Source organism: Neopsephotus bourkii, unplaced genomic scaffold, assembly GCF_033783945.1.
Source record: "Neopsephotus bourkii isolate Nb327-2 ecotype Australia unplaced genomic scaffold, CSIRO-AGI_Nbou_v1 NB_1655, whole genome shotgun sequence".
Lineage (NCBI taxonomy): Eukaryota > Metazoa > Chordata > Aves > Psittaciformes > Psittacidae > Neopsephotus > Neopsephotus bourkii.
Window position 1 is genome coordinate 3,194,904 of NW_026902129.1, and position 25,940 is coordinate 3,220,843.

At 42.5% G+C, this 25,940-nt stretch overlaps 1 protein-coding gene and 1 long non-coding RNA gene across 10 annotated transcripts in view; one reads left to right on the forward strand and one right to left on the reverse strand.

Annotated features, from left to right (window-relative positions):
* The window catches only part of HECW1 (HECT, C2 and WW domain containing E3 ubiquitin protein ligase 1), a 245,356-nt gene extending 220,845 nt beyond the window's left edge, over window positions 1–24,511 (forward strand). For 8 of the 9 annotated variants that reach the window (XM_061374940.1, XM_061374938.1, XM_061374942.1 and 5 more), the window contains 6 exons: window positions 8,421–8,519; window positions 9,912–10,041; window positions 14,005–14,151; window positions 15,508–15,622; window positions 16,859–17,057; window positions 23,525–24,511. In XM_061374940.1, coding sequence (XP_061230924.1) covers window positions 8,421–8,519; window positions 9,912–10,041; window positions 14,005–14,151; window positions 15,508–15,622; window positions 16,859–17,057; window positions 23,525–23,636 — 802 coding nt within the window. In that variant the 3' untranslated portion in view covers window positions 23,637–24,511. Of the gene's footprint in view, window positions 1–8,420; window positions 8,520–9,911; window positions 10,042–14,004; window positions 14,152–15,507; window positions 15,623–16,858; window positions 17,058–23,524 lie in introns of those variants that run through there. The other variant, XR_009728710.1, reaches the window with a different exon arrangement.
* Window positions 107–25,940, reverse strand: part of LOC133223864 (uncharacterized) — a 34,358-nt gene continuing 8,524 nt past the window's right edge. Inside the window, exons 2-3 of the long non-coding RNA XR_009728712.1 lie at window positions 8,355–8,644; window positions 107–732 (exon numbers count right to left, since the gene is read on the reverse strand). This is a non-coding gene — a long non-coding RNA (uncharacterized LOC133223864). The remainder of the gene's footprint in view (window positions 733–8,354; window positions 8,645–25,940) is intronic.

Here is a 25,940-nt window from a genome sequence, read left to right on the forward strand (position 1 = left end):
GTTGGAACTAGATGATTCTAAGGTCCTTTCCAACCCTAACTATTCTATGATTCTATATTGGTGCTGATCTCCTTTGTAAGCTGCTTTGAGATCTGCCTGTCAAAAATACAGTCTAGCATCTGGGAATCACAAAATGTAGAGGTTTGTAGTCTTCTAGCCAGTAGTTCATACTTCAGTCTGCATCTCCTCTGTAGTTACTGGGCAGAATTGGAGGAGGGTTTGCCAACAGTCTTATAGAACAGTCTTTTTTATCCATTGTACCAGCAAGAGAAGCTAAATCTAAATCCCACAAGCAGCCCAGTTTCTGATGAAGATCATGTTTGTGATGCCATGTTTTGTCATGGTTCTCCCAAAGGAGAGATTGTACATTTTTATTCACGCTATTGATAGCTCTACAAGCAGAGATGGCAAATCCAGCACTGGGCCACACTCCCCCCTCTCCTCCAAACAGTATGTTCATGGAACCTTGTTATTGGTAAAGTGACACATAGCATGATTTCATGTTATAGGGAGACCATCTACTTTATTAGTTTCAAGACATAAGCGGAAATCAATTTTCTGCTTCCTATGACTGGAGTATGTGGTGCACAGACAACCCGTGACACTGGGGCTGGCGTGCCTACGATAACTGCACACAGTGGAAGTCCCAGAGCCAGGTTTGCTCAGTTCTGTATTCTGCAGTAGTGACTTCTGACACAGTTCAGCTGATGTGCAGGGAGCCAAGGCAGCTACCTCGAAGACAAACAGGAAGGGGATACTGTGATTTTCCTTTATCTACATTATCTTTGCCCCTCCTTTACTGAATAAAGCAGAACAGCCTGCAGCTTCTGTAATACAATCATGGGTTTTTTTCTCTTTTACACAATTAGCCTTTTAACCTTTCATGATGGTTCTTTTGTGGTGGCTATAGTGAGGATGTGAGGAAGATGGAAAGACATTTTGAGTGAACATGCAGTATAGCTAGGTTAGAGACAAGGGAAAGACTTGAAGGATTTGATTAGCTTAAATAAAGAAGCAATAAGGTTCGTATTATCTCATTGTTTTTCAGTTACTGGTAAATTAAGCTTCAGGAATGGCTTGAGGCTTAGTTGCTAATTCAGGATACATGAGCTCCAGAGATGTAGAAGGACATGGATAGTTCACATTTCCATCATGTGTAAGCAATAGCTCTTTTTCATGTGGTTACTCTTTTGTACTGAGAAACAGAAATGTTGTGTTCCATTTGCAGATAAATCCAGAAAATAAAAGTAGGGCAAGCACTTGTTGGAGTGTCAGTATTACACCGGCCTTTTGCAGCAGGAAATTCATGCAATAAACTTGAGGGCTTGACTCAGATAAACACAGGTTCATCATACAAAACTCAGGTGCTCAGCAAAACTAAAAGTACCTGAAGCAAGGCAGGAAGGAGAGGACTCACCCCTGCAGATCTTCACCTGAAGAGAATTACCCATTCAGGATTTGAAGCCCCAAGGAAGTTTGTTTGTACCGCGTTGTTTTTCTCTCTAAAAATCAGTTTTAAACCTTTTTATCTTGCTTAATTTCCGATTCTTGGGTGATGCCCATACATTTCACACGTCTCTGAACACCTGCTTTGTATTATATGACCATCTGCAAGCAGGCCTGCTGAACTGTCCACTTTTCATACACTTTACAATTGGGGCTACTTAGAAAAGGCTAGTGCTTTCTTAAATGAGTGTTACAAATTTCCTTTAAAATATAATTAAATCTCATAAGTTTTTTAGGAATAGTAAGCAGACAGAATATTATCAAAGAGGGACTCATGGAATATGCTCCTTCATCTTTTGATACCTGAACAAAACACCTTGGCACTGAGGTGAACGTATCCTCTATTAAATCCCAGTATCGTTTGCAGGGGCTGCAGGGATAAATCCCTGTAGGCTCTAACTGTTTAACATCCATCAGTTTCCAAGCTGGAAATCTGCACAAACAGTTGTTCCATGTCAGCACTCCTCGACGTTTCCTCTCAGTTTTAATTTGGAAAATAGACTGAAATTTCAGCTTACCCAACAGAATTTTCTCTGGTTTCATAGTGAGGAAGTATGGAGATTAGCCTTGAAAAGAATCAGTAACTGTCTGAAAATCTGGAATGGGTTTTGACCATATATGTGTTACGATGCCTTTTAGTATTTAGAACATAACCCAAATAGAATCATAGAATCAGAGAATGGTTTGGGTTGGAAGGGACCTTAAAACTCATCCAGTTCCAACCCCCTGCCATGGGCAGGGACACCTCACACTAAACCGTATCACCCAAGGTTCTGTCCAACCTGGCCTTGAACACTGCCAGGGATGGAGCATTCACAACCACCCTGGGCAGCCTATTCCAGTGCCTCATCACCCTAACAGGAAAGAATTTCCTCCTTATATCCAATCTAAACTTCCCCTGTCTAAGTTTTAACCCATTACCCCTTGTCCTGTCACTACAGTCCCTAATGAAGAGTCCACCCCCAGCACCCCTATAGGCCCCCTTCAGATACTGGAAGGCTGCTATGAGGTCTCCACACAGCCTTCTCTTCTCCAGGCTGAACAGCCCCAACTTTCTCAGCCTGTCTTCATATGGGAGGTGCTCCAGTCCCTTGATCATTCTCGTGGCCCTCCTCTGGGTTTGTTCCAACAGTTCCATGTCCTTTTTATGTTGAGGACACCAGAACTGTACACAATACTCCAAGGGAGGTCTCACAAGAGCAGAATAAAGGGGCAGGATCACCTCCTTCAACCTGCTGGTCACGCTCCTTTTGATGCAGCCCAGGATACGGTTGGCTTTCTGGGCTGTAAGCGCACACTGCTGGCTCATGTTCATTTTCTCATCAACCAGCACCCCTAAGTCCTTCTCCGTAGGGCTGAGGTTAAATGAGGTTGAAAAGAAAACAGCAGAACTTGGTCAGGTGTGTTATTACCATTCCTTCACAAGAAGTGTGTGTGGATCCAGGTTAAGTTCTCAGGTGGGATGCTACTGTGGTTAGATATCAGAAGAGGTGGGACGAGTCCTTAGTGTGATGTTCAAAGATGCCACATACAGGTGTCTCAGTGTTATAGTTTTGTCTCTCTGAGAATTCTCCATATTAGAGGTGCATGTAAGAAAAGAAAACAAGCTAACTTTAATCTTATTACTCTTCATACTGGAATTCTCCTCCAGGACTAACAAAGGAATTATTTTACCTTTTCTCTTGAATGTGCTAAGACTTAGTGGAGTTTTGTCTATTGGCCTTTCCAAGAGCCATTCCTTTCCTATTAACGACACATGAGCTCATCAGATTCCTGAGCTGGAGAGGCATCCGGCATCCTGCTGGAATGCCACAGCGTCAGCCTCTGAGCCTGCAGGTATGCAGAGCAAGTTTGCCTCACCACCAAATGACATGGTGGCAAAGAGGCAGTCTGCAAAGTTAGCAAGATGCAAGTCAGATAACCAAAATGGCCTTAGCTTCCTCAGCCTGCCTGGCTAACCTTCCTGACAATAGATCCCTCACATCATCACATTAGTCTGCTCAAATGTTCTGTCATTTATGGGAGTAGGGGTTAAATATGCACACCAAATTAAAGAAAGGCATTTGTTAATGAAGGCTGATAGAGGTGTGAAGTTGATCCGCTGCCAAGGGTTTGTAAAGATTATCTGATGTAGCTCAGTACAGGCCACGTTGGTCAAGTCTTGCATTGAGCCAGGGCTGGGATAGGTGCTCATAGCACATAGACACACTCTGGTGCATGTGTCTGACACACTGCCAGTTTGCTTAAAGTTCATAGTGTATGAGGCCAGGCAGAGTTGCTGTAACCACCTGGTGAGCTTCTTTGCACAACACACATCTTTAGAGCTTTCTTGCATCAAAAAATAGAATAAAATTGTTCTTTGTTTAGAGAATGCCGGTGCTGGTGATTCCACCAAAACCCAGGAGTCGTGGATCGGTACACATTCCTCTGTACGTCATGCTCTCTCATCCAAGTGACGAGATTGAAAATCACAGTATTTTAGGCTATAAGAATGGATTTTTAGTTCCTTTAATTAGTAGTTTCTGGCCTTAATGATGTCTCCTTCACAACAAGGATGCTCACGAGTGTCTTCATCACCATGGTGGTTTTAACTGTCCTGTAAAACAAGCTGCCCCGCAGATTCTGGATCCTGCGGTGCTTGGTTTCCTACAAATTTGGGTTTCATGGCTGAATTCTCTGTTGTCTAATAAGATGCATGTTCAGAGTGAAGCCATTCACATAACTTGAGTCCTTCTAAATACTTTCCCCTTTTTAGGTTCTCTGCTGTCTAATAATGGTTGAGATTAGGTTCAGTCTCTTCCACTGTGGAAGGACTAATGAGCTGTCCAGCTGCATCCATCTGCCAGATATCATTTTCCCTTAAAAGACGTGCCAAGGGCAGAAATCCCGCGCTGCAGTGCAGCCTCATTTTTTCAGCTTGTCTTTCAGGTGGCCAAAGGCTTATCTGCATGATTAAACAGCGTGAAACTCAAAAACTGCTGCAACAGGATGTGTAAATTTGTCTTACAGATGAAAGCAAAGTGTTCAGTACTGTTGTGAAAGGAAAATGACATCTTCAAATTGGACGTGAACCATATTATGGTCACCTCTCTTGAGGTCACCTCTTCTTTGAATATTTTCTCACAAGCTACTGCACCAAGAAGGGCACACTTAAACACAGCTGATGTGTTTGAGATAAGGTTTGCAAGATTTTCAGTTCCATCAGGTGCTTCCTCTATTTAGGATTTCAAGTTTCTCATACCATAGCCAATTTAGCTCACAAGGCATGGCTACCAAAGCATCCCTTACAGAATGGTAAGAACCATTCTTCCCCTGTACACATAGATGGCAGTTTTGTCGAGGTGCATCATTCTCCATCTGAATCCAAGGAAGGCCTGTCATATGAAGAAGACCTGTGTTTGTTCAACCAGTTGAGAGGGAGCCCTGTAACAAAAGGTCATTATGGGTCCTGCCTTACTCTGCTGCTATATGATAAGGACCAGAGTAAATTAAATTTCCTGTGACTCACCTGCAATTGGAGGAAAATGTATTGCTTAGTCGCTGCTACAGCATATGGGTTTGTCTGTCCCTGTGTACTCAGACATGCAGTAAGTATGCAGAGGAGAACGAGCCTGTTATTTTGCAACAGGCTGTTGTGAAAGCAGGCTGTTTCAGGGGCACCTGCAGCCTCCAGAAGGAAAAGGAGTTAGCTGCTGGGTAGTGTGGAAACTCCTGCAAATAGGTCAGAGAGCTGTGTTGTTAAAAGCCAGAAGGCAGGTGTGCACAATGTCCTTTTTGAGCAGACGAAGGGTGTCAGTAGGAGTCAGAGCAGAGCAGGTCTCCTGCTCGTTAATTCTGTCTCTCCTTCCACCATTTCCTGTTCATTAACTCCCTCCACATCTCCCCTCTCTGCCAGAGCACAGTACTCAGACTCAATCATTGTCTCTGAAAGGGAAGGGTGTTGAAAGAAAGGGCCAGAGCAAGACCTCACATTCCCCGCCTCTTCCAAGCTATCTTTTCTGCTAGAAACCAATCAAACAAGCATTTTACACTTCCTTGGAAAGATAAATGTAAGTCAGGTTTAAAGAAGGTATGTGCCCTCCAGCCAAGATCTACCTTTGTGCTGCTTACTCTGTAAAGGAAACTTGTTTTTTTCTGAGGCAGCTGTCTCACCCATCTCTGGATCTCACCCATGTTCTAAATCCTTAAGGAAGAAAGAAACACAAAAGTCTGGTTTTGTTTTAACTGGCTTTTGTAAGGAGATCAATTTGTTTCTTGTTACTTCTTTGTAGGTTTTGATATATTTTAAGTGGTAGTGTTATGCTTGGCTGACCACGGTGGCAGCTCGATGGTCTGTATGGACACACACACAGATAGACTGTTCCATTGTCTTCTGAGAAGAGTAGCAAACACCTCCCTTTTGATAGGTATCTGTTGACTTACCATGGTCCACAGTTGTCAGTGCACTGCTGGACCATAGAAATGCCATTTGTCATCCCAGTCACTGTCCAGAATGGACAAGGGGGCAGAGGTCCTTCTCTTACACCAGCCTTCAGATCAGAGAGTCAGGTATAGAAGGCTCTGCAGGGATACCAAAGCTTTGTGCAGGGGAAGAAGGGTTTGTGGGCTGCAGAGCTCACATGATGTGGCCACAAAGCACTGTGTCTGCTGGGATGATATGGAGCTGCTAAGAAATACAATCTGCAGCATAGCTTTTTTATCCATTGTATTGGCAGACACCAGGAGTGGCAGTGTCTTCTTAATTATCTCATCTCCTTTATCCAGACCGGTTAGTGCTGGACTTGTTTTCCTACACAGTACCATTGCAAAGGCTGGGGCTGTGGAACCACAGTCAGGCCCCAGGCTGAGCAAGGCCTGGTGTGCCCAGGGCTGCCAGTGCAAGGTCAGACTGATGGACCACACAACCTAGAGTTGATCTGCCTACATTTGCTTAGGCTGACCCACCAGCCTTAGTCCTTTCATGAAGAAACACTACCCATAGCTTTTGAATGGTTTGATACATCTGCCATAAGGCTCTGGTTCAAATTAAACTTGCCATTAACGGCTACTATAACATATGCTAAACACCTTGATCTAGGTGCAGTACCCTTTCATGTCAGCTTTGCATGAATGCCCTCAAAGCCACATGTAGGTACAGAGGTGATAAAAGCAGCAAGAGGAAAACTGATGCTGTTCATACTTTCAAACAGTTTCTTTGCAGAAACAGCATTCCCAAATCTTTCTTGGCAATTTACTTTCTGCTTTGCTTGGTTCCAAAAGGCTCCTGCCTACCCTGCCCTGCACAGTTGAATAGCCGTGGGGTGGGTGTTGTGGTGAGGAACACCCGGTGCTTATAGTATTTTCATTCAATATGTAGAGAGATGGATAGATGGAGAGGGTGAAGAACGAAACCAAAAAAGCCAACATGCATTATTTAGGACAAATGGACTTGATTATAGGTCCTGAAGGTGCTATAAAACTGATGGATTACAGCCTCAGCATTTCTGGGATTTGAGCTGTCTGGCTTCCACTGTGCTTTCATTGTGTCAGCTCCCCTTCTTTTCATTGCTTCTTGCTGGAAACATTGCACTGGAGCACAAGTGAAGTGAAGCAGGTCCTAACTATACCCAACAGCTGCCTTTTGTTGCTGCTGTGGAAACAGCTGTAAGGGGGTAATATAATCACCCTTCTGTTACCAGTCAGCTGCATATCGTAAGCACCTTTCCTAGATGCAGGGGACCCAGAGGCAGCTCCTGTGGTGATGTAAATGCTAACTGAGCCCACAGCATGCTATTTTGTGCCCCATTTGACATACTAAGCACTTGTTGTTCTGTCCCATGAGCATAAAGTTGACTGAGCGAATGGATATTCTGCACTGCTTTCATAACAGTGAGACTCATGTTTCATTCATGTACAGGAGGGGTCTTCACATTCATTCCTGTAGTGGAAAAAATGGTTTCTTGGCTTTTTGATCTGTTTCTCATCTTTTGAACAATGAAACTTCACCATGATGTCAGTCAGCTCAGGCTTGGTGGGCTCACATTTGGCGTGTTGTTTCTTTTCCTTTTTTTGACAAATAAGTTTTGGATGGATGATGGGGTTGTTTTTACAAAGAAACCAACCAGTTCTGTATTTTTCTGTCTGAGATGACTGATTTAAAACCAGATTTGATGGAATAATATCTAGTAAGTCATTGAAAAAATCATAGACAAATGGAACAGCTTGTCATCACAAGTCACAGATTGTAACGGGCAGGGCACTATCTGGATGACTTGGAGCAGCACTAGGGGTTGTTGTTCTTTGAAAGCAGAAACAGACACAAGAGTATGTAAACACTGAAGACAGCATAACATCACCATTAAGAAAGTGGTCAGGGAACAGCTAGCCTGACCTTTAGATAATGATTTTAATTCATGTTCTTGGTCACAACATGTAACTTAATTAAACATCAGTTTCCCCCTGTAAAGGCAACTCACTACCCATTTAGAATACTTCAGAGCTCCACCCTCAAAAGGGTTGTAACCAGTCAGAAATTGGATATACTGATTCACCAAATACCCTTTGCAGCTGTTTTGATAGTGTGTTTTCTGCTGAGGGTGGAGTATTACAGTATTTAATAGCTAAAAACTGAGTTTGGTGGAGTCAGTCTGTATCAGAACGTTCCACTAAAGATCATAGGTGGTGAATCTTCAGGGTGTTTATTGGTTTGGCACAGGAGAGCATATAACATGCAGATGCCTGTATGGGTACAGTGGGAGGTGGATCAAAATGAGATCCATTAGTGATCAGAGGTGGGAAGGGTGGTGTTAGGTATCTGCTTGGAGAAAAAGAAATAATGTAAGAAACTAAGAAACAAAACCCATTGCTACCTCTGTAAGTTTCTGTGCTGAGTATCTTGAGTTATGCTTCATTTACTCTGTATGTTTACATCCCAGGTTCAGGTTCAGTGGTCGTATTCTTGGCCTTGCTCTCATTCACCAGTACCTTCTCGATGCTTTCTTCACAAGGCCATTCTACAAAGCACTACTAAGGCTGTAAGTATAAGCATGCAGAAACTGTGCAGAAACAGTGATCCCACAGTGAGTCCTGCAGAGACACAGACCCTTGTGGAGTTGCTTCAAGCACTCTGACCTTCAAGTTCTTTCCATGTTTGGTTGGTCTGTGATAGAAAACAAACATGTTTTAATTTTCCTTTACTTTGTCCAAGACCCTGCCTTCCATAAATACTATGTTGATAAAAATGCATAATAACATTTACAAACAGACATTTGAAAGTACCAACCCATAATCCCCCAGTTTACTCCTTATTGATAAAGTAGTAACTTACTGATGAAAACTTATAAGACTTCAACTATGTGGAAGACTGAAAAGTATCTTTGATGTAAGAAAGCTAAATAACAACAAAAAAAGGGAGGGAAGTCATATTAAGGAAAATACATAATTTCTCATGCCTCGCTGGTGGAACTGAGTTTCATTCTAAAACACAACTTGGGTTCATTAGGTATGCTAATGTAGATATCAACAGTGAATGTTTCTTCTTGGCCTTGTACTGTCTTTTATACTAGTAAGCAGAAGCTACCAGTAACATATTGCTTCCAATGTCAAGTTTATAAGGCTAATTTTATCTGACAATCTGTCCCTCTTTATAGACTGCAGTAAGTCAAGGTACATAAAATTTACAGCAATGAGAAAAGCCAGAAGCAGTAAGTTCAGACTGCAATTAAATGTCAAAGAGCAGAATAAAACTTGGCTGAAATAGTTCATCAAGTAAGATGATGTCAGGTCAGCAAAGATACTTAACATCCTTTGAGTCCTTTAACATGTATTTAATTTATTACTATTTTTTTTAACAATGATTGTTGTGAGGTCCAAACAGTGTCCTCTCAGTTGTATCTGAGCTAGTCTGGGAAGAGCCTGAAACCTAGAGTGCTCCCTGCATCGTTATTGCCCCTTTAGGAGGTTTGAAACCACCTGCCCTTTCAGCAAACAAAGCAGGCACCTTACTAGCAGTTTAGGCTGCTTGGTCTGCCTTATGTCGTCTTATGTGCTCACCTCGAGGATGATAGATATGTGGAAGCAGCCAGGCACAGCATGGTGGGGCCCATCCATCCTGAAGGTAAGCATGTGCTCTGATGTGCAGGGCATCCTGAAGATTCACATTAAATCAAGCCCCAGGGGTGCCCTCTGACAGCAAATAGTGCAGGCAGCCAACAGATTTGGCCTTGAGCCCAGCCATGCAAAGCAGTTGCAGAACTGCTTTGAGAGGGTCTGTATAACAGGCTTTGATGTTAACAAAACCAAATGAACACCAGCTTTATGTTGGCTCTTTCAGCACAGATCTGTTCACATTGTCAGTAGAAGTCATCCTGCCAATAGCCATGGAGTCTTATGTATAACTGCATCTTTTTTTCTTGCTTTGCAATCAGGCCATGTGATTTAAGTGACTTAGAGTACCTGGATGAAGAGTTCCATCAGAGTTTGCAGTGGATGAAGGATAACAACATCACAGATATCCTGGATCTCACCTTCACGGTGAACGAGGAGGTGTTTGGACAGGTGAGCACAGCTATGTAAAACATCTGAAAAGCCAGTCTGAAGCGGGCAGAGTTGCACATGATGAACATCTTTCTGTCAGAACAGATCCTTTAGCCTTTCAATAACATTTCCTCTCCTACCTTCTGATTCTTTCAAGCCACTTGTTTCAATGCAGATGTTTATTCCTAGGGTTTATCGTATAAAATACCTTCCCCCCTACGGGCCTATTGAGCCACACGCTGATGAGCATGAGGAATTCTCTGAAGTGGAGTGCAGCTCTTCTCTCCAGGGTCTGGTTCACACAGATGTGGCATTCAGTGAATGCAAGCAATGTAACTTAAAGCTGATGTGACTGAAAGGGTGGGGGATTAGAGGGAAGCAAAACATTTGGCAGGTGGTGTAAGGCCTGGCAACTCTCACCATTATTTTGTCTAAAAGCTCCTTGTTAGATTCTGTGTCTCTTACCTTCCACCTACTTAATAACTTGGTATGTACATCCATTTATTATGCTTTCTACCATTCATCTCTGCCTTAGTCAGATAAATCTCTTTATCCTGGCTGATCTGGATAACTGTAACTTTAAATGGGGTGCAGCCCTGGCTTAAGTCCAGACTGGCCACGAGAACAAGTGTCTCCTGTGGGATTCTTTGGCTTGCACTGAAGCCCTGGTGCTCTTTGGTGTTGTAACCTATGCTAGATTACAACTGTCTCTGCGAAGCCTTGAAGAGACCCAAAGCAATATCCAGATCAAGATTAATGACCTCCAAGGAGATACCGAAAACCAGCGAGGCTGAAGAACGAAGCTCACCAAGTACTGCAAGTTAACTGGAAGTTAACTTGTATAAGGTGCAGACACACGGTGTCAAAGGGAGCAGAGATCAGGTGGAATATACAGAGAGTGGCTCTTAGCCCTTGAAAATGAAGTTGACGGTAGGAGTTTGCACAGAGCTAGGGTAGCTCTGTGAGTCAGGGGAGAGGTGACTGATTTCTGAAGGGAGGAATTCTGGCCCTGGGAGGTAAAGGGCTGCTCAGCTATAAGCTTGAAGGTAACAGAAAGCATGCAAGACTTCAGGGGATATTTTCAAAACTGAACTTAGATTGCTTATAGTACAAGGTTATGAAGGATGAGCAGAGTCAAGGGTGAATGAAGTTAAAAGGACAGGACAGAAGAATTTAAGTAAGAAGCCTCTGTAGAAACAACAACCCTGTTTCTCCACAGACTTAAATGCAGGGGGGTTTCATGAGCTTTGAGCTGAGAGCTTGCATGACATTCAGTTGACAGTACAGTGGTTTCCCTGGAAGGTATGGCTATATAAGACTAATACACAAAGACAGACAGAAACATACTGACATATTCACACAGACAGATGAGACAAGTTTGTATTTACATTGGAAGACACAAAGTTGAATAAGAATCTCAGCCTGAATGGCCCCGACATATCTGAAAGTAACATTTGGCTCACTAATTACTTGGTATGCTGGCCCCAAAGAAAAGAGCTAGACAATTACAAAGCAGTCTGTTGTGGAAGATAAGAGATGGCTCCAAAGAGAATAGACACAAATCACAATCTGTTGTAGATACTGTGATATAAAAGTGAGAAAACCAGAATTTTATGCCAGTTGCCATGTTGCCTAGTACTTTATTTCATATGTACTAGACATAACCTTGCTAGATCTAGGGATGGGGGAAACAGTGGTTCTCGCTGTGAATTCTGGCTGTCAGGATCCAAGACCCCAAGTCAAAATGAGATTTTCACCCTTCTGAGGTTTGCAAAGTGCTGACAGCAAAATAAAGAAGAAATCACAGTCACGTTTTATGCTCACAGATGGATCCCAGTTGGAAATTCATGTGTGCCAAGGGTATCTGACCACTTAAATGCCATCTGAGCATTGCTTTGCTGGGTGCGTGTCCAAGTGTAGATCACAGTGGGAGCTCTGCTAATATTTGAGAAGCTGTAGTTCAAGGGTTGGGTAAGGGAAACAAGAAATAATGGCTTTCTGAGAAGCTGTAGATGGGTTACAGCCCTTCTGTCCTGCTCCACAATTACTTTATTATGGACCAGTCTCTACTTTCATTTTTCCTTTCTTGTCTCATTTCTGATGGGTGATCAGCTTTAAGCCTTTCAGGCAAAATCCTCTTTCTTGGTACCTTTTTAATTGGAATTTACTGAGGAGTTCCAGCCTTCTGGCATACTGGAGCCTGGAGCACTACTGTAATAGCAAAGATTTGAGAACTTCACTTACAAGAGTCATGTCTGTTGTGACCCTAAGTACTGTCTCATGCTTTTACCCAGTAGGAAGTGTTCTTTAGGCCTGTCTCCAAGCTCTATATGTGGACGCAGCCTCTCTCTGAGCCCTGGCAATTGCTCCACTCAGGTTACAGGAATGGGCAAGATTGCTTGAAATATCTTCTTGCCACTCTGAAACCTGATTCTGAATTCTAGCTCTAGCTAATGCCTCTGTGAAGAAGAAAGAAAAACCAGGGACACATGGTTATTGATTGCCTGCCTCCAGTTGTAGATAACCATTGTATCTGGAGTTGTATGGATAATGACAAGTTGAAGAACTCACCAGCATGTCTGGATGTTTGTGGGAAGTCTTGCAACTGGCTATGTGGACTTACGGTCATGCTTTAAACTAGAGAACATTTAGTCTTTAGTTTTGACAGATGTATCTTAGTGCTGCACAGTCTTGAAGAATCCAGCATGGCAACTGGGCCAGAGTGTTGCCTTCGGGACAGTGCAGCATCGCTTGCAGAATGGTGATCCATGACATACATTTGGGAGTTTAACCTGAACTAGCTGAGAGTTCCTAACTCATTACGTCCAACCTTACTGGTTCTTGCTGTTTCTCAACAAAGGTGCAGATTAGGTGACTCATTCAGTGTTTCCGTAATTCATAATGTTACAACAGGTCCCTCAAGCAAAGTGACCTAAATACTATATATATGCTGTGTGCTCTGTTTGGCTAATAAATAGATAATAATATAAATAATATGCAAATAATACAAATACTGAATATGTATTCATGCAGCTCATTTGCTATCTGTGCTAGACATCGTTATAGCAGCTGAAAACCGAAGAGGAGAGCAAAACATTCTTCCTTTTAAATCCACTAGAGTTGGCTGTGAAAATAATTGCAAGATAAATACTGTTTTCTATCACGTGAGGAGTATGTGCTTGCTGGGTAGAATCTAGATTGATTCCTTAAATCTCTTCCCAGTTTTAAGCCTTAGTAACCCAAGCCAACCAAATTACCATTAAAATGCAGTGAAATGCTGTAGGTTTTGATAGAAAACAAAGAAGAAAGTTATTCTAGTACAAATGCAGGTTTGGATGGCGGATACAAAACTCTGAATCCCACAGTGGCTGTATTTGTCCTCTGTGCAGGGTGCTGTACAGGTTTTGTTCAAGTAGTGTGTTGGCAGTATGCATTTTGTGATAGTACCTTTGGCTATTGGGATTTCTGAGTAAACATTTTTATTAGCACTTAGGGAAGGATAATACTTGTTGCCTAAGAGACAAGTAGATATCCCTTCCAGTTGGCAAAACAGGCTGTCTATTCCAGTACTATGATTGCCTCTCCATCCTGTTGTTTCCTGTACTATTGCTTGGATAATCTACAGCAAGTAGCAATCTGGTATGGTTGCAGCTCCTAGAAGGGGAAAGCAGAGGGGAAGGATGAAAAGATGGACCAGAGCGGTACATTGTGCATGGCTTATGGATGGTGCTCCCTGAGTCACTTTTGCTGGTACAGTTTGGAGTAACCTAAAGGTCAGTCCAGCTTTAGCTGGGGATAAGGCTCTAGGGCAAGGCCTGGGGGGGTGTCCCTCATTACCCTTTCTGATTCTACTGCAAATGGGCAGCAGGCCAGAACAACAAATACGCTGTTAGGTTTTTCACTTACATTTTCAAAGTACAAGTTAAATTTGAAACAGAGTATGAGCCATACGTTGCTACAGCACTATTTGTCTCTGTTCTGTAGGTGACAGAGAGAGAGTTGAAATCTGGAGGAGCAAATACAGCAGTGACAGAAAAGAATAAAAAAGAGTACATTGAGAGAATGGTTAAGTGGCGAGTGGAACGAGGAGTGGTTCAGCAAACAGAGGCCCTGGTCCGTGGCTTCTACGAAGTAAGTAACAAAGAGATGTTCTTATAGTCTTCCATTCCTCATCTGAATGGGATGAACCCATGGTTAAACTGTTCTTTGTCAGTACCCAGATGGCAAGGAACTGGAGTGCCTGGATGGGTAGAGTGTGCCTGTATTTGTAGAGACAGGTACCTTGGATATGGCATGTTTAGCATTAAGGGAGAAAGGGTAGAAATGTGTATTCTGAATATAATGAAGTGTAATGAACAAATGCTTTCCATTCACATAGTAAGAGAAGTAGGCATTTGTAAATTTTGTTTTACCCTCTGTGGTACCTGAGAAGATCATGATGTATCATGTGGTACCTGAGAAGATCAAAGTGTATGTTTAAGGCCTAATCCCAGTAAAGCCAGTCCTAGGATGCAGTCAGCTATTACCTTACTGGTATTCATGGATGCTGCTCTATTGTTGTCTCTGGATTTTGGTAATTTATTGTTGCTCAAGACCTGGATCTCAAACATTCTTCTGACAGAGCTGCTACAAGGACTGCCAAAGATGGGACAAAAACCTGTGGCTTTGCTGACCAACCCATATAGTCACCTATTCTTGCCCCTTACTAAGCATATTCAAACAGATATCTTGAGCTGGCAGCTGTACACTGTAAGTAGAAGTTAAAGGCTGTCTTGCAGAGGGAAATAAGAAAGAACAGCAGCCCTAGAAAATAAAGCAGCAGATAACAGACACATAGAATACTGATAGCTGATGGTTCCAGGGAATTGTGCAATGATGTTTACAGGGAGTGGAAGCCAGTGAGGGTGGATTTGTAGCTGAACAAACTTGGTCAACCCTTTCCTGTAGAAAGGGGTTGGTAAGTGACTCCATATGGTTTACTAAAGTGTGCATATGGTCTGCCAGCTTTTTTCTCCCTGTGAATACTGCAGGACGTTAAAGCTTTTGGTTTCACATAAGGAAGAAAGTGAACCTCAGCTGCATCTTCAGTGGATGAAGACCTGAGGGCACTCCTATGCAATTGTAATCAAATTCTAACGCAAAACAAATATAAAATAGATTGTCCATATTACAAATCCAGTCTTTGACTATGAAAATCACTTGTCAGAATGAGTGTAACAAAGAAGAGTGTTCTGCACACATGATGTCCTGACACTTGTATTGTTTCATTCTGGCCAAATCTCATGTGTCACCATTGTTTGCAGCTCAAAATATCAGCAGACTCCCTAAAGAGGAGCACAGATTTATCAGCAGAGGAATGGAAGTCAGCTGTCAGCATGCAGACTTTGTCAGATTAAAGAGCTGGCCATCAGAGCCATAGCTTTACAAGATACTGCATCTGTTTTATTTCCAGTCTGAATCTGTGCTTACAAGTGGTTTTTGTTCCAGGTTGTAGACTCCAGGCTTGTCTCTGTTTTTGATGCCAGAGAACTGGAGCTGGTTATAGCTGGCACTGCAGAAATAGACCTCAATGACTGGCGAAACAACACAGAATATCGTGGAGGTAAACTGCCTGCTGTTACCTACTATATCTTGACTGATTTCAGTCTAAAACACGAAAGACTTTGTCCATCTCTTCCTTCTGTGTTCGTGAGGGAAATGACCCATTTTATTCAGGTATATTTTGAGTAATAAGTCATGAAGTAAAATCTCAGGTTTGGATCAACAGATGTAATAACAATGAAATTGCTTTTGCTACTTCTATCCAGGTTTTATCCACTCAGTTCCTACCTTCTTAACAGAACAGGAGTTTTGACTAATAAGGATTGAAAAGGATTTGCAGTATTAGATTTTAAAGTTGCTTAGATGACTGAATGAACTCCTGGCCTCACTGAAAGTAGTACCACAAGTTCTCTTGGCTTCAGCACGGACCTGAATTTCACAGTTCCCAATTACACTTCTACAACATACAGATCTTGCTTAACCATCCCCTCAGCCTAAATTATGTCAAATTGGAGTTTTTATCCCTTCTCCTCTAATGGTTGCCCTGGTCTTGCTTTAAACACTGAGCAGGATTTATCCAGGCTGTCTTGGATGATGTATGAATGTGAAATCCACCAGTTCTGCACTATGAAAGGGAAGTCCCCCAGGTGCACGTATTCTCCCCTGAAATACAAGGTTTAAGCCTTTGCTGCTCATGGCCCAGCCTTTGTGTTACCTTGAAATATGCAGCTTACCACAAGCACAGCCAGTCCTCGAAGTTATTCTCCTACTTTTTCAGGTTAGCTATTGAAACTAAATTCAGCCTGGCCTTATCGTGGCTTTCACTAGCACAAACCAAGGCAGAGAGGCTCTCAGGTGGGAAGCTTGCCAGGGAAGGGCTTGTGGCTGGAAACTCCTCTCCATATGTTGAACACTATTGCAATACAAAAGAGATTTTATTTGGGAGCCAGAGATTGTTAAGTCATTAGGACTCACACTGTGTGGTATATCGCAGTTGGGCTTTTAGGTCTTATGCAGGTAAATCCCTGTTCTTGCCAACGGATTTGCAAGAGACCAGTGTACCTCAAATATATCTTTGAGTTCCAGGGTTTCAAATGACTTAGTGATATTATAGTACCCACAGCCAGAACAGGATGAGGGCTGGGACCTATTGCTCATCAAGAACAAGATGTATTGTCATGTCAGGATCTTTTCAGGGAGAGACCTACTGTCCCATGATAGCAGGAACATGTTTTGATGTTACACTTCCCACTTGGTGGGAGTGATTTGAATTTCTCTCTTGTGCTTCTTGGTTTAGGTTACCATGATGGACACATCGTAATACGGTGGTTCTGGGCAGCAGTGGAGAGATTTAACAATGAGCAGAGGCTCCGGTTGTTGCAGTTTGTCACTGGAACATCGAGCGTGCCGTATGAAGGCTTTGCGGCTCTCCGAGGGAGCAATGGGCTGCGGCGCTTCTGTATAGAGAAATGGGGGAAAATCACCTCCCTCCCAAGGTATGTCCTGGCCAGGGTATAAAACCAGAAATGCTCTGGGAAAGGTGAGCCTGTTACTTGTGTCTCTCTGCCAGTGAAAGATAATGAATCCAATGAGGACATCTTAAAACAGCAAAGAACAATTACGAGTTTGTTCTGTAATTACACTTGGATAAAAGGGTTTTTTTATGCTGCCTTCTTGATTTGCAGGCTCAACTTCAATGTCTTTGAATCCTGGGAAATAGTTAAGATCAAGATTTCCATTGGTCCAAACCTGGTTCTCTTACTTTTATTCTGGAACAGATCCAGAGCTGATTCTGTTCCCTTTACTTCCAGAATACTAGTGAAAATATTTGTGAGTTTACAGAGCCATGAAAGCCAGAATCTGTCTCTAGGTTTTGGCCAGAGACCTGAGTGTAATCCCTTCATTTGCTCTGATGATTCCAGTTTTTCATCACAGAGAAGCTTAGTGAGGAACTTCAGACCATGTGGTGATAATACCCAATTTTTTAAATGTAGTTCAGTCAACCAGCTAGAAGCAAATGAGCCATAATGTCGTAGAGAGTCAACAGATTTCACAGTGCTTCCCAGAAGAGAGGTCATCTTCCTTTAAACAGAACAAAGGGGCTGAGGTACAAAGGAGTGCTCTGACTTGCCTAAGGCCACCCAAGAGAGCCATAGCAGAGCTAGTGATATGTTCAGCTTTAAGTTCTGCTCCAGCACTGTCAGTGACCAGCACTCATCCTTCTTCACTGAAGTGAGTCACTTGAACATCTTTACAGTTGCCTGAGGTTCTGCCCCATCGAGATTGCAGAACATTTTTCATGGGGCTGCATCTCAGCACCTCTGAGATACTTTTGCTGCGTGACTTTTTTACATAACATTTGCCCTCCAAAGGATGCTTTCCTGGTTACTTGCCATCCGTGTTTACCCAGAAGCATGCTGTAAGACATGGACCTGAGCAGACCTCCAGAGTCCTCTGGAGAGGGGAAGTCCAAATGTGTTCACCTTCTTAGTCCAGCCCTACTCAAGTCCATGTTTATGCAGTGGGGAGACACAGGAGCAGACATTCAGAGCTGACACCTTATGTGGATTCCCTCTAAAGTCAGGAAAAAGAAAGTAAGCGTTTTTAAGACACAGTTCCTCTCACCTGAACACAGACTTTCACAATAGCTCAGTTGAATCACGCCTGGCACGTCCTGATTTATCTCCATGGACCATAAAGATTCTGCAGACTATATGGAGACCTATGTGAAAGCTAGACATAGGCACTGAGATGTAAAAACAGATGAAAACATGTAAGGTGGGTGAGATGACTCATGCCCTCTGAGCTTCAGCCAGCAACGTGGAGAGAAAGCCTGAGAGCTACAGTTTGCTATGTGTAAGCCAGATCCCCCTTTTGCAGCATATATAGGTATAGTCTGGTTCTATGTAAGGGTTTCAGACCTTACCAAGGACATTCCTGCCTGTGGACAGGCAGCGACTGGAAGTCACAGACTTGTGCAGCACTCCTGCAGAGATCAGTTTTCACTCTTTCTGGGATGGAAAGGGGTGAGAGAGGAGGGGAATCTTAGCCACAGAAAATGCCCTGGGCTGACCCATGAAGTTCTGAAGAGATAATTGGCCTCTTTCTGCTCTGCTTAACTTCCTTTGTGAACCCAGGCAGTGCTTATGACCTAGATGCAGTTAGCCCCAAGATATCCATATTAACGACTTGATGTTTGTCTGCTGATCACCAGACTTGTTGCTCTCCCTGAAAGAGGCCTCTTTTGCAGGTGAAAGTTGTTAGCACCTTTTAGCAGTCTTAGAGCTCTGCATTCATTTTAGCCAGGGGAAAGAGAAACAGCACTTGCTCATGGGGGATAAACACAGCTTGATCACCCTGAATTATTACCTGCATTTGTATGAAATTATGGGGTGCTGCCAAGTATACACAGTGTTAAGAAGTACATAAAACACACAGGCTAAACCTGGAGGCTCCCTTAACCCTTAGTCAAGCAACTAAATAAATGTTATTTAAAACTTTCTTTAAATGCCTGATTATGGATTGCTCATGTTTGGTTAGATTTACTAACGTATTTACTTAGACTTACAGGCTAAAAGAAAGTTACATGTCATATCCTGTGGGCCTTTTGGCTCTGTGATATGCTATGAGTGTAACTAGCTGTTTAAAATAAACCACAATAAATTCCCTTCTCCCTCTTCACAATTCCTCAGTTTCACAGTGAGGGTTACCTTTGCTCCATGCTTTCAAAGTCCTAGGAAAAACCCCAGCCAAACAGCTTTCTTGTGTCTTAGCAATCATCAGATTTAGTCATTTATGTGCTTAGGTGTGGATTGTACCTCTTAACTACTGGCTTAGTTCTTAGGCCATGACCCAATAAATGCGATGCTGTGAGGGTTGTTATGGAAGCTTGCATAAAGCTGATGCATTTGGCTTCCCTGACATGCAGGTAGCTGGCGGGGATAAGTTAGCCTGGCCTTTGGGTTTTCAGCTGTTTTATGAAGCATCAAGATAATTTTTAGCTCTATTGGGAGAGTCCAGGACTCTTTTTATATCATCTCAGTGCTGCTCCAGATGTCTGAAGCAGTGAGACAGCTCTCCTGTACATCTTGTCCTTACGCTTTGGCAATGGAACATGCAACTGCCATTTGCTTATAGTAAGCAAAGATGTGATAAAATCAGCCATGCATTTGCACTTGTGACAGCACTGTGGCACTCCCAGAAAAGAGGCATGGTGCAAATGTCTCAATTGCAGCACTTTCTGAAGAGCAGCTGCTAATACATAATGCCAGAGTGTTTCTTGAAAGCACTGAGGGTGCAAGACTTTCTCAGTGAAGTTGAAAATCTGGTACCTTCATTCTAAATTGGTGGACTTTTTCATCAGTACCAGTTCCCCTACATGAACAGGGTGATGGTGGTGTAATATGTTCATCTAACACAAGTAAGAGTTAGATTACACCAGTAGTTCATTTCTGGAGTGTGCATGTGTACCAGACGTGTTATCTATATTTACTTTGAGACCACCCATGTTAGAAAGTCAAAGTACTGTACATCTCAGAGATGTGTTCTAATCCCAGATCTCTTGACCCTAAAAGGCTAAAGCAGGTTCCAAAGAGACTGTCAGATTTACAGATTTGTCAGTGTAAATTTGTTCATCAAGGTGGAGTTTTGCTCTACCTACCTTATATGTAAAAGCTTTGTCCCAAAATAAGGGAGTTGCATATTTTACTTTTTTGTAACTGGTTGCCTGAGCAGGGATGGGTGGAGAATTCTTCCAGCTATAGCTTCTTCTAAGGCAGGAAGCCTCTCTTCAGGTTTCCTGGGCCATGCAAGGACCATAAGAACTTATTCTTTGTTCCCCACCAAACACTAATGAACAGACACAGCTTCCTCTGCTACTGTGGGAGCAGAACTCCTGGCCCAGAACAGACCAGTGCAAAGAACTGGCAGTGTTTTCTACTGCAGCTATAGGAGGCAACAGTTCCCTTTTCTTAAATCCTCAGCCCACAGAAGTGTTCAGTGCCTAGAAATGCCACTGCCCCATCTTCTGTTTTTGTGCTCCTCTCCTGCTCAAAACCCCTGTCAGCGCCAAGGTTATTTCTGTTTGAGTATCAATGAAGTAAGTACTTCAGTGTGAATCCCAGACAGTCAAATAATCACATTTGACACAATGAGGTCACTTTTCCAGCAGTGCTGAGCTGCAACTACCCTTTCATCAAACAAGATTTTCATTCAGCAGAATAATGTAAGTGATTACCACCATTGTGTCTGCAGGTTGTGCATGATAAAGATTACCAGTGCTAGTAAATATCTGACCTTTTGTAAGAGAATTCTGTCCCTGTCTGTTAGACGATCAGGTATTTAATCACACCAGAATCCCATATAGCAATTAAGAAATGATTCTGTGACTACAGAGAACTTCATTCTCATAATTTCTGTCCTTCCCATTGGACTGTGTATGCTTTGCTGTCCTTTATCATTCCTTATCTCCCATCCTTCTTCTTTTTCCTCTTTTCTCACATACAATAGAAATACCAGCTATGAATCTGTATTCACCTATTAAGCAGTGGTTCCCAGGCAGCATGTAAGTGTAAAAGGAACAAAAGTTTATACCTGTGGACCAGGTTGATCAAAGAAGGGTTTGTGGTTTCTTCTTCTTTCTTCTGAAGAAAGCAAGGTGAAAAGGAGAAATGCCCAGTTTCTGCCTGACAGGCATGGCTATGTTCGAATGCAAGCCTTGTGTTAGTTGATAAGTTTCACCTCTAAATAACGTAGGAGGGGGTTCTGTGCACACTCACTGCCTTTTTTGGAGTGAAAACATTATTTTCTATGAAGTTGTTTAACTGGGAACAAGTGAGCACTACTTGGCAAAGTGCTGCAGTTTCTAAACATGGTAACTCTTTCTTCCTTTCTTTGTCATAGTTGCCCCCCATAATAAATTCCTTGAAAGGCTGTAAGTAAACCTTCTAAGACCTTCTAAGCAAGAATGTAAACACCAGTCAGTGGCTGTGGCTATGTCTGCACGGCACAGCAGGATGTGTGACAGCAGTGTCTGAGATGCTATGATCCCATATAGTAAAATGTGCCATGGTTAAATACCATACAGATGTATTACTTCAGGTTCAGCAAGATTACATTAGCAGAATCCACACGTGAGCCACCACAGAATCATGGAATAGTTTGGGCTGGGAGGGACTCCCAGTTCTGGAGCCAGGCAGCTGAGCTCCTTAAGACTGACTGTCTCTGAATGGTGCTGTCTTGCCTATGATAAGCACAGTCTGAAGGGACTACAAGAATCCTTCAGTTAATAACTCCCAGTGCTTGGTACGTATTGGTAATTGTAGAAACAACTTGTGCTGCCAAAGGTTGCTGAGATAAACAATAAACAGCGCAGGGCTCTTCATGGGTGAGACACATGAGCTGCCATGTTTAATTTCAAGAGATGAATTCAGTAATGGCTTTATTAATGTTCTTTTTTCACTGACTCAGGTGTGCCCAGCTCATTCCCACAAATTCAGTGTTTATTGTACACTCTGAGAGAGTGACCAGCTAACAAATCTTCATTCGGAAAGGGAAAAGGATGGTAAAACCTCTCCTAATTGAAATGCTGTGATGCAGCGAAGATTACGTGCTCCTGGCTATTTCAGTTGCCTGATTGCTTTTAATGATTCACCATTGGTGCTTGATAAAACTCTCCCTCTGAATCTGCAAGTCTCAGGCCAGCCCATGTATCAGTATCATGTTTTTTCTCACTCTGTGGGTGGCCTAAGGTAGCATGATTTCAAATAGTTTCTCCAAGGTAGCTCTTCTGCTTCAGTTTGGAAGAAATAACATTGAATTGAAGTATGAGATAGAAAACCTGAAAGTGAAACAACTTCACGGCTTCTACAAATACTAGGGGCCAGAAGCTTAGACATTGTTAGCCATGGAGGCTACATTTCCCTCTGTAGGGTTTAGTCAATTCACATTCATTACAGGAAGCAAGAGGAAACAGAAATATTTGTCGGATCATGTAGAACTGCAAGTTGATTGAACTAAATGAGACCATGTCAATGAAAACGTGCCCCCACTTTTTGTTCAATAAGCTTTACAGTTCTTCAATCAGTTGAAAGGGATGAACTGTTGGGGCAGGGACTGCTGCTTTGCTCCACATTTGTATAGCTCCTCACACAGTGCAGTCTGCATCTGGATCTAATTGCTGCTAGCAGAAAAGCTGAAACAAGGTGGAGACATGTGAGGAACCCGTTCCACGGCTTCTTGTGAAGGTGCTGCCAACTCAGGGTAAAGACAATGATAGAACTGTGGGCAAAGAGGGTCATCAGGTTGGAGGCTTGCTCTGCACAAAATATTTTGCTTTTACCTTGGCTATTACAAATAAATAACATCTAAAGGCCAGCCTTGCAGCAGATGGGCAGCAGCTGACTTATAGGGGCGTTTGCAGCAACCTTCCTTCCTTAGCAGATCACTGAATGGTCTTTTACCAGTCAGCCCTGCCTCACTATAAACACATGCTGAGCGCATTCTGGCAGTAGAGTTCATCACATTATGGTTGTCCACTCGTGCAAAACTTGCCAGCTGCTCATGTTGGATGTACAGCTGAGTTGTATTTTTTTGGGGGGGAAACTCAAAGCAGCCAAAATAGTGGAGTTTTCTGTCTATCTGGGCCTAGATCCCGTCTCCTCAGTGACCTCCAGTGTTCTTTATATGAAGATCCCTACAAGATCCTTGCAAACGTTGAAGGTAGAGATAGCAGAGAATGATGTTACATTGATACTTAACTCCTCTTTGAAATATTCATGTGTATGTGCACGTGCATTGCAGTACCTCAGATTTTGGCAGAATTTGTTGTAATAGTTAAGAATTTCTTTTTCTCTCTTGAGTGAACTTGAATGTTTTGAGTCTCAGTAGGAACTTGTTTTCTCAGTTCTTACTTTCTCAAGTTATTTAGATTAAACTTAACCTGAGGCATATTTTCCTTTTGCAGGGCACACACATGTTTCAACCGTTTGGATCTTCCACCTTACCCCTCATATTCTATGCTGTATGAAAAGCTGCTGACAGCTGTTGAAGAAACTAGCACCTTTGGACTTGAATGAGGGGGTTCAGGCACTTCTGGTGTTTTTCTGGCTGATGATGTCACCTTTCCTGTCCACCGTCATTTGATCTTGGTTTCCCATGTTTTTAGTTTTGAAAAACAAACAAACAAAATCAAGATTAACAAAAGCTGTGCATGAAGAACTGCCTCCCTCTAAGATCTAACCTTCATGCTTTCATCCTCTGTTTCCAATGGACTGCTAGTCTGTATGCAATAGAAAACCAACTGTCTCAAGGTTTCTGTATATCTCTACATACCTCCATTAATAACAATGAAAATACAAATGCAAGTTACACTACACTTGACCAAATGTTAATAAATGTTTACTTCCACCTACGTTGATTAAAAAATAAAAAAACCCTCATCAGGCATTCCAAGCTTTTATATGGCCACATCTTCTAAATCAGTTCACAGCCCATCTTACTTCTTAACCGTTGAATCCAGTACTAGGAGCTGGTCAAATGTATCTTCATCCATCCTTGTTTTTCTCTGTATGTATTGTCCATCTAAGAGACGCCTGTGAGCAAAACTGACATTTTTATAGATGAACTCATGATCCACATCACTTGCATCAGCTGGAACTGGCCCAGACACATGGTGCAGATCAGACCTTCAGAAACTAAAAAAACCAACCTGTAACGCAATGCAAAGCATAACAGCGATTGTTACGATTGGTACTTGCCAGCACTGGAGAGAACTTGCACTTCAGAGATATTGGGAGGGGCATCTCCATTGTAATGTTTACCACATAAGAAGCACAAGGTTGTGCACGCTCAAGATGGATGTTTTATTATGTAGCATAAAGGATAAGGCTCCTTTACCTTAGTATTGTATATGACAAGGAAAAGGAGAAATAAGAAGAATGTTCTACTCTGATGAATACCCTTGGGTTCTGTTTACCAGGTCTCTGTTTTCTGATGTTTAAAATGCTCCTTTCCAAATGAGAAGTCTAGACAATCCCATCCCCTGTGTCAGAAGCCATTTATTTTCTGTGAAGCTGGGCTAATCTGTGGTTGCTGGGGGCAGGGTTTTGTTTTTTTTGTTCTTTTCTTGTCCAGTGGAAATCTCTGTAACCTCAAGTGTGGTCATAGACAGAAGGTTTTATCCTAGGGTCTGTTAAATGAGAAGCTGCAGTGAATGAGGGTGCTAGTCAGGGATGAAGGGGACTGTAACTCTCTTTGGGTTAAGACTTTGTTGCACTTCCTCTTGGAGTAAGCCCAACTAAAGATCTAGCTCTTGTTAACGGCAGGCATAACCCTCTTCAGTTTGGTGTACTTTGCATTCCAGCTCTGAAACCGGGGAGCGAGAGGTAAACAGCAGAAGGCTTGTCTTCGGATGGGTTTTGCTGAGGCTGTTACAACCGACCTCGCTGCTCTGATTGTGTTTTATTTATTAATATTTGCTGCCCTTGTTTTCCAAGGCTAATCTCAGATTGAAAGTGTTTGTCTTAACTGGGAAAAGGAATACAAAGTATCTTCTGACACTAACTATGTTGAAGGATGCATGAAATATGAAGTGAGAGACTTGTGAAGGGTGAGTGAAGGTAAGTGAGAAGGTAACATCATAGTATCTAGCAGCTCACATGAAATACCACACCCCCCTGGGGGCTTGTTACCGGTAGTTCTGTGTTAGCTGTGCTTCAGAAAATTGTAAAATCAGATCAATTCAATGTCTGACACATGTAATTCCTGTTAAGTTTTCTCTCCAGAGAAAAGAACTGGACGCTGCTTTCCCACAGCATTCTGAGAGTTGTAGATCGTTCTCCCACTTTTATTCTTAGGTCAGTAGGTATTTGTAAGGTGGTGGACCCGAAAACACATTTCTAAGCAGAAATAGTAGCTTTTGTTAATGATATATAAAGTATTTGGGATATTTAAATTGCCCCATTCATTCCATTTCTGTGACGTTTCAGCCACTTTTATACTAATTTACTGTATGGCTTTTACCGAGAATGTTTTATAGTACGTTGTTATTCTTACTGAGTAGTCATATTCCAGTTGTGTACAGAGGCTGCCGCTACGGGCCAGCATCATGGTACCAGACACTGAAAATGATGCTCATGATTTCCACACACGAGCTCTCAGGCGTCTGTTCCACATGACCACCCCCACTGCACAGCAGAGATGGAAATCTTCACTTCTTTCTGAAGAGCCGTTGTCATGTGCACAAGAGTTAACATCAGAGCAAGTCACACCAGGAGAGAGTGAACAGCCAAATCTTCCAGTGTATGTCATTTCTGCCTCTTCACCGCTGGGCCCCAAAATCCAGCAATTCCTGTATGGTTCTTATTTTCTTGCCTGGTGAT